Source organism: Zychaea mexicana (genome assembly GCF_025766255.1).
Source record: "Zychaea mexicana strain RSA 1403 chromosome Unknown BDB00scaffold_189, whole genome shotgun sequence".
NCBI classification, from domain to species: Eukaryota; Fungi; Mucoromycota; class Mucoromycetes; order Mucorales; family Lichtheimiaceae; genus Zychaea; species Zychaea mexicana.
The window spans coordinates 1-7,360 of NW_026516852.1; the positions used below are offsets into that span (position 1 = coordinate 1).

Here is a 7,360-nt window from a genome sequence, read left to right on the forward strand (position 1 = left end):
TGATACAACCGTGTGTGCCGTCCGTTACCATACCACTTCCTCATATATCATAAATATAAAAAAATACAGAAAAAAAAAAGAAAAAGAAAGAAAAAAGATAAAAAACATAAAAAAAAGAAGCTAAAATTATACTAATCCATTCTGTTTGTAGCACAAATCACCGGTGAGGGAATGACATTGGACTTTTTTATATAAATACTACGTATCCAGTGTAAAGTCGATTACATAGCATATACATCCCATTTTCCTCAGAAATATAATAAATATATGATACATGTATATACTCGATGCTTTTTAGTCAATGGGGAGAAAGGGTGGCTAAATGGATATACTTTGTTGGAAGTCGAAAGTGGTAATTGTGGGAGGACATATGGGTATATGCTGCTCAAAGTATCTTGCTCGTTGCGAAGATCAGAGAGTTGGCGCAGTTTATAAAGGTGGGGCTGTATTAAAGCCAATCAATGCTTACTTTAGTCTGGGTAGCATGAAATACTTTGGCGTTTGTAACGACGCAATCCTTTATTGTTCGTTTTAACACGGTCGTAATCTTCTCCTTTATCTTTTCTCAGCTCATTTCACGCTAAAGTACAACCTAATTTGAAATGGAAAGACGTCGAGGTCAGAAATCCTCCAAATCACAAAGCGGGCAGACCAAAAATGAAAGAAAACGTGGATCCTCGTCAGTCTCTGCTGTCCTTCGGCAGACAAGGGGAACAGCATAGCGATACTTCATCCAGCAGCACTGCGCCAGTCTCTCGCAATGCTGCAAACATGGAAACAGTAAGCTCTTTACCCATAGCCGTATCTGATGCAGACAGCCATGAAGCTCAAGCTGCTTCAGCGGAGTACACCAGTACGATGACGAGCGGTTATATCCATCCAGCAATTTCTTTGACAGAAATGGCTTTATGATAGCATCTGCGCCTACTGAAGATATGGACGAATTTGTGGATGAGATGGAAGACTCTGAAGACAGTAGTGATGACGAAGGCAACGATGATGTAGTGAAAATAGCGATCGCAGTGGTATGCAGAATGGTAAGAAGCAAATACAGTGTGCGGACGGTAATCAAGGAATTGAATAAAAATGATAGTAATATAACTCTTGCTGGATGTCATGCATCATTACATTAATAGCATATAGCATTCCAAGAAAAGCCGAGAAGTCAAGAAATAATATACTAGACAAACACTTCGAACAGCTGCAAGCTCGGATTGTAGCTCAAAGTACCCTGAAGAATACAAAAAAGGGAACGTTCTGTGTGCTGTCGCCTGATCCGTTCTTTGCTCTAATCAAAAAGCTCGAGCCCGAGGCGCTGTAATATCTTCGTATATTCCTTTGGATGCCGCATTTCTTGCTTAAGGTGACGTTTAGATGTCAGAGCTGTCAATCTCGCTTCAAGTCCAAAGGGGTAATTAATAAGCTATGACGCGTTGTAGATATGGCAGAGTGATTTAAAGCAATATCATATGCAACATGATACTAATTGTATATATGATACTCATTTATTCATTTCCGAAAAAGCAAGGTTACATTAGTATTATCAAATGGCTCTGGCAGCAAAGCAAAAAAAAAAGGAAGAAACGTTTTGGTGGCAACGTTCGCTTTTATTAAATGTTGCACTCCGATTTTCACGTAGCAACAAGCCGCATAAATAGGCTGAGAAACCAGTAGCGTGTCGTATCATAGCAATAAACAGCGTTGTTCTCGTAGTGATTGTCGCCATAGTTAGCTGCCGTTGCTCGGTTACTAAACAGCAGCATAGAAAGAATCACGCTTTCTTTTTTTAAGACCATGTCACGATGAGAGGTGAAAAGGTGCTGTAGGCACACCTCACGCGAAAATTGTGTCGGCGCTTCAATCTGCTGCGCACGGCGACTGATAAGAAAGTGTTGCCTGCCCAACCCACTGGTCTTCTTCTTTACCAGCTTCTTTTTACTACATTCTGTCGCAATGATCACCGTATCTGACGCCCTCTTCGCCAAGCTCGTTCTGCTTTGTATCTTGCTGTGTATCTTTGGGGAAACAGTGGCCGCTATCTACCGATATGCCCTGTCCCGTCCTGTCATCGCTGTTTCCGTTGCCCTTGTGGCCTTTGTCGTCCGTGCCGAGTGTTGCACTCATGTGCGCACATGGATTCTTGATGCCCCGTTCAAGTTGTTGTTGTTCCTCTCTTGGCCATTTCCGCCATTAGACTTCCCGCCGCTGCCTCCGCCTCCGCCGCCGTTGTTCACGCAACGTGCCACCACAACTTCAACTACTGCCACTGAACCTGTGCATGCGATCCGTCGGCCAAGTGTAAAGTATGGTGGACAGCCTCGTTCTTCTAATCCGGTATGTATTTATCATTGCTGGGATATTGACTGGGAGATTGACTCTGAAGTTAATCGTGGTGTTCTGACAACCGAGTACGTGCCCGCGCGACGTGCTGAGCACCTGGGTGCAATGAGGAATCCTGAGCCCCACGCGTTGCTCCCGACTGCTGCTGCGGCTTCCGCTCATGTCTCTCAGCCGCACCAATCAATAACAACAGTCGATAATGCAATTACTGTGAAAGATGAGCACATGGTTACGGTAATGATGGAGCAGTCTGCGGCCCCTCTGCTTTTGCATGGCTCCCGTGTTCCTGAACCTGTCGACGTGGATCAGTCTGTGACCCCTCTGCTTTTGCATGGCTCCTGTAATTCTGACTCTACTGAAGTGAGGATAGATCAGCCTGTGGCCCCTCTGCTTATGCATGGCTCCCGTGTTCTTGAACTTGTCGACAACCACGCGATGCCTTCGTTGTCTGTTCTAGATGCGCATACGGCCGCTTCGGCGTGCTCGTCCCTGCCATCTTCTTCGAGCAAACCGCTGCTTCGGCATGCGTGTCCCTGCAACCTCCAGAGCATACGGCTGCTTCGGCATGCGCGTCCCTGCCAGAGCATACGGCTGCTTCGGCATGCGCGTCCCTGCTAGAGCAAACGACCGCTTCGGCGTGTTCGTCCCTGCAAGAGCACACTACCGCTTCGGCGCGTCAGTCCCTGCTAGAGCACACTACCGCTTCGGCGCGTCAGTCCCTGCCAGAACACACAGACGACACGCTCTCTGATCGAGATGTGCAGATGGAGGATCCATCGTATGACTTTGTGTCGTATGATGTTGGAGCCTTCAATTTAATGCCTTCTTCGGCTTTGTTGGCGGACGCTTCTGATGTGCGGCATGAAGGTGATACTTCTGTCGAAAATCCATACTTTTTCGAGCATACGACCGCTTCGGCGTGTTCGTCCCTGCAATATGAGCATACGACCACTTTTGTGCGTTCGTCCCTGCCATCACGACAAAAACGATCGTGGCATACCGCCTTTGGCGTGTCCCTGCCTGATCATGGTGAGGAATATCGCGTAGTTGAGGACTCTCCCGAGGACTCTCCTGCCGATTTGCAGCCGATGGAAGCTGAGGATGAATCCCCAGCTCGGTCTGACCTCCAACGCTACATAGCGATGACCGATGATGAGCTTTTGGCTCTCATCAACCCCTCCCAATCTGACATCAACACCGACGCCGTAACCACCACCGCCACCCCAGAACCCGCCGCCTCTTCTCTCCCGCTCCTCACGTCAGAGGATCTTGATGCCATCCGTGCTCAAGTTGCCGCCGAGGCCGAGGAAGATGACAGTGGTTCCGTCTCTTCTCTCCCTTCTCTCCGTTCGGAAGATCTTGCTGCTCTCCGTGCTCAGCTCGACGCTGAGGCAGAAGATCTTGATGGCTGGTTCGACGATTTGATCGGTAAGTTTTTTACTTGGTGATGACACGAAATAAAGGGTTGTTTTCTAATAATTTTTTTTCTGTTTCCTTTAGTTGACCAGTAGGTGTTGTCCTGCGCGCTGCTGTGTGCAGCTTGGTGCGATGTGGGTGTGGCAGGTTCTTTTCTTTTTTTTCGTTTCGGTGCTTCGTGGTTCTGTCGGGTTTCTTCTCCTCCTCCTCCTCCTCCTCCTGATCCTCCTCTTGTTCCGTCCTGGTGTTCCTGTTGTGCGTTGCTGCTGTTGCGTTCTGTGCGTGCTTTTTTTTTCTTTTTTGGCGTTTTCCAGTGCGTCAACTGACGCGATGGTGTGGAAAGCGTTTAGGGTATGTATCTTTAGTGCGGCAATTAACAACCAAACCTATTATCAACATCTAATCATTTTCCTTTATATCTCCCGTATTTAGGCTGTCTTTTCTTTCGTTTCGGTGCTTCGTGGTTCTGTCGGTGTTCTTCTCCTCCTCCTCCTGATCCTACTCTTCTTCCGTCCTGGTGTTCCTGTTGTTCGTTGCTGCTGTTGCGTTCTGTGCGTGCTTTTCTTCTTTTTTGGCGTCTTCCAGTGCGTCAACTGACGCGATGGTGTGGACAGCGTCAGGGTATGTATCTTCAGTGCGGCAATTAACAACCAGACCTGTTATCAACATCTAATCATTTTCCTTTATACCTCCCGTATTTAGGCTGTTTTTTCTTTCGTTTCGGTGCTTCGTGGTTCTGTCGGTGCTCTTCTCCTCCTCCTCCTCCTGATCCTCCTCTTCTTCCGTTCTGGTGTTCCTGTTGTACGTTGCTGCAGTCGCGTTCTGTGCGTGCTTTTCTTTTTGGCGTTTTCGATGCGTCAACTGACGCGATGGTGTGGAAAGCGTTCAGGGTATGTATCTTTAGTGCGGCAATTAACAACCAAAACTAATATCAAAATCTAATCATATTACACCTTTCTCCGTATTTAGGCTGTTTTTTCTTTCGTGCTTGTGTGTGGCTGGCCGTCTCGTCTCTGGATGGCTTTGGAGATTAGTTCGGGAAGGACATGAAGGTAAAAATAAATGAATGTAATATCATTAGCTCAAATCTCTCATGCGTGCCTCTTATTAGTCAATATAAAAAAATAGGTCATGGGCTGCTGCGGCCTTCGTGTGCGTGCTGCCGCCTGCTGCACTCTGTGTGTGGCGACCGTCTGGCGGGACGGGTTTGGAAGACACCTCAGTGGATGGTTTCCTCGGGTAAAGGTAAGGGGTGGGTGGGGCATTGGTGGCACTGGCTACAGCCACCGGGGGTGAAGGGGTACGAAGAGCAATGGGGATAGCGAGGACGGCACAGTCGGTGGTGGGGAGGGGAACACCGCTCTGGTTGTTTGGGTATTGCAGGAATACCATCCACATGAGCTGGAACTGACTGAAAAGACAACCCAAGGCGTCGGGCTTGTATGATTACGGGAAGTACTATATTTTCTTTAATACTCAATGAAAGACGAACATCTCAATAAGAAGAGACTTACTAACTGATAATCCTTTTTCCATTCACTCTTCCCTTCTTCATATCGCATTCAACTCGGATGTGGTGTGAAGAAGGCGAAGAAGCATCCATTACTAGGAATTAATTCATTCCTTCTCAAGGTTGTCTTCAGTCAGTTCCAACTCATGTGGATGGTGTTCCTGCAATACCCTTGCAACCAGAGCGGTGTTCCCCTCCCCACCACCGGCTGTACCGTCCTCGCTATCCCCATTGCTCTTCATATTCTGGATCTCCCACCGGTTGTAGTTCAGTGTGCCATGTAAGTCCCCGTTCATTCCCTTGCCTTTGCTTTGGGGATTCCTGAAGCTGGGGTTGTCCTTCTTTTGGCGGGTGGTGCCAGTGATGGTTACTGCCAGCCTTTGGCGGCTTGGAAAAATTTTCCTGTGGCAAGGGAAGTTTTTCCGCACGGGAAAGTGGAGAATCCCGTCTTCAGCTTGATCCTGGTTTCTTGGAGGCGAAACCGGGGTGTTCAAGGAATCATTTCCGCTTGGAGGAATGGAGAATTCCGTCTTTGCTTGATCCTGGTTTCTTGGAGGCGAACCGGGGTGTTCAAGGAATCATTTCCGCTTGGAGAATGGAGAATTCCGTCTTTGGCTTGATACTGGTTCCTTGGCGGCAAAATCCGGTGCTCTTGAGAATTTGCGCCTGATATCCAAACGGTCCGAACCTATCTCTCTCGAGTGACTCTCAAAGAAGCCAAGGGCGTATTTATCGTGTTGATCTTCGTGTGAATCGCTGCCGCTGCTGCTGCCATTTTAAACCGGGCGAAACAACATTGTGACATCCCGACAAAAAGGTACCATGCTACGACAATCCACAAGAATGTAGCGCTATCCCAAGTTTTTGGCATACCGTCGGCTATACTCAGGACGTGAATTTCTTCGGACAAACAAGGCAATTTCAACAAGCGGCGTCGATCCAGCATCCGCTTTGGTCCCTACCTATTTATCCATGTCGAACCGACCTTTTGAATCTTGAACCAAACTGGCATGATCAACGATGCTTTGAGCAAAAGACAGCGACGCCTACCAAGCACAAGACTTTCTTGCGGGGGCTATCGATACATCAATCCCACGATCACGATTGGCAATAGTGCGACAACTATCAAGCTGATTGCCATATATCTCACAAGTCATCAGACAACCAAGTTCAACCTCAGGCGGCAAATGGTAGTCAAGGAGAAGCTGGATAACAAATCTTTTTGAAGATCGGACAAGTCTTGAACCAACGTGGACGACCATGTTTCAGTCTCTTTCTGTCACTCAAGTCAACGGACATGGTCAATTTCACCATCCATCTTCAAGCGCGAAAGCAGAAGGACTCGGCCATGGAGGAGGCACATAGGGTTTGGCGGCCCTTATGTGAGGCTGCAGTTACCAGGAGCAAGCAAGCGAGCAAGTTTGAATGCGACAAACAATGGATTGACCCAAAGTGTACCAGGTTGGTCAACAATAAGCGACGGAGCACCCCCTTTCAACATTGGATACAGCAAGAACCCATCTGACTGACTACACCATGTCAAGGCCCATCCACAAGCAACAAGCGATGAAGAAACAAGAAAATTGAGGAGCGCACACGGTATGACCATCCTGGTGAGCCACCATCATCAATCAACACCGCAACAAAATGCATGGAAACGTTTATCTACGTGGCTACCTACCACCTACGACTCGATGGCGGCGGTAACAAGTGGCAGTAACCACCAAGCGCTGGAGCAGCAGCACGCACAGCCATACAAGCAATTAGCCCGATTCCGAAGATACCAGCTGTCAACACACGGAAAAATTTAAACACATGTCATTTGGGTCTTCTAGTGGCTGGTGGCAACAAATGACAAGCCTACAGATATAGCGTTGGACACGCAGCACACACAACAAGCCAGGGGGATCGCTCGTATCAAACCAACTTATTTTGTGCTGAGACGATCCACAAACTCAACAGTCATTGGGTTTTTTGGCGGCAACCCATCGAGGACAAACACCAACATTGCTAAGCAAGCAGCATATCCAATAATTGCGGTCATCATCGAATCCAGCAACACGGACAATCGATCCAGCTATCCTTGATAATTAA

General features: G+C 47.7%; 5 protein-coding genes across 5 annotated transcripts; 3 read left to right on the forward strand and 2 right to left on the reverse strand.

Annotated features, from left to right (window-relative positions):
* Nucleotides 1-657: 657 nt before the first annotated feature.
* BDB00DRAFT_879730 (uncharacterized protein) lies at nt 658-1,176 on the forward strand (the record flags this gene model as incomplete). The annotated part of the gene is made up of 3 exons (XM_053127905.1): nt 658-853; nt 916-1,037; nt 1,144-1,176. 3 exons carry the CDS (start codon nt 658-660, stop codon nt 1,174-1,176), a joined length of 351 nt encoding a protein of 116 aa, XP_052972670.1.
* Nucleotides 1,177-2,968: 1,792 nt separating this feature from the next.
* On the forward strand, nt 2,969-3,744 carry BDB00DRAFT_860567 (uncharacterized protein). Its single transcript, XM_053126002.1, is given in 3 exon segments — nt 2,969-3,369; nt 3,388-3,520; nt 3,536-3,744. The coding sequence occupies 2 exon segments, from the start codon at nt 3,193-3,195 to the stop codon at nt 3,478-3,480; spliced, it is 270 nt and encodes an 89-aa protein (XP_052972671.1). The 5' UTR covers nt 2,969-3,192; the 3' UTR covers nt 3,481-3,520; nt 3,536-3,744.
* A 136-nt stretch (nt 3,745-3,880) lies between these two features.
* Nucleotides 3,881-4,525, forward strand: BDB00DRAFT_860571 (uncharacterized protein; the record flags this gene model as incomplete). The annotated part of the gene is made up of 3 exons (XM_053126003.1): nt 3,881-3,927; nt 4,189-4,340; nt 4,459-4,525. Exons 1-3 carry the CDS (start codon nt 3,889-3,891, stop codon nt 4,523-4,525), a joined length of 258 nt encoding a protein of 85 aa, XP_052972672.1. The 5' UTR covers nt 3,881-3,888.
* BDB00DRAFT_860572 (uncharacterized protein) lies at nt 4,323-5,155 on the reverse strand (the record flags this gene model as incomplete). Its single annotated transcript, XM_053126004.1, has 4 exons — nt 4,323-4,377; nt 4,459-4,646; nt 4,726-4,808; nt 4,868-5,155. Coding segments are annotated over 2 exons (310 nt in total), but the record flags the coding sequence as incomplete, so codon positions are not given.
* A 218-nt stretch (nt 5,156-5,373) lies between these two features.
* Nucleotides 5,374-6,528, reverse strand: BDB00DRAFT_879732 (uncharacterized protein; the record flags this gene model as incomplete). The annotated part of the gene is made up of 4 exons (XM_053127906.1): nt 5,374-5,808; nt 5,890-6,034; nt 6,140-6,228; nt 6,352-6,528. The coding sequence occupies 4 exons, from the start codon at nt 6,526-6,528 to the stop codon at nt 5,374-5,376; spliced, it is 846 nt and encodes a 281-aa protein (XP_052972674.1).
* Nucleotides 6,529-7,360: the final 832 nt, after the last annotated feature.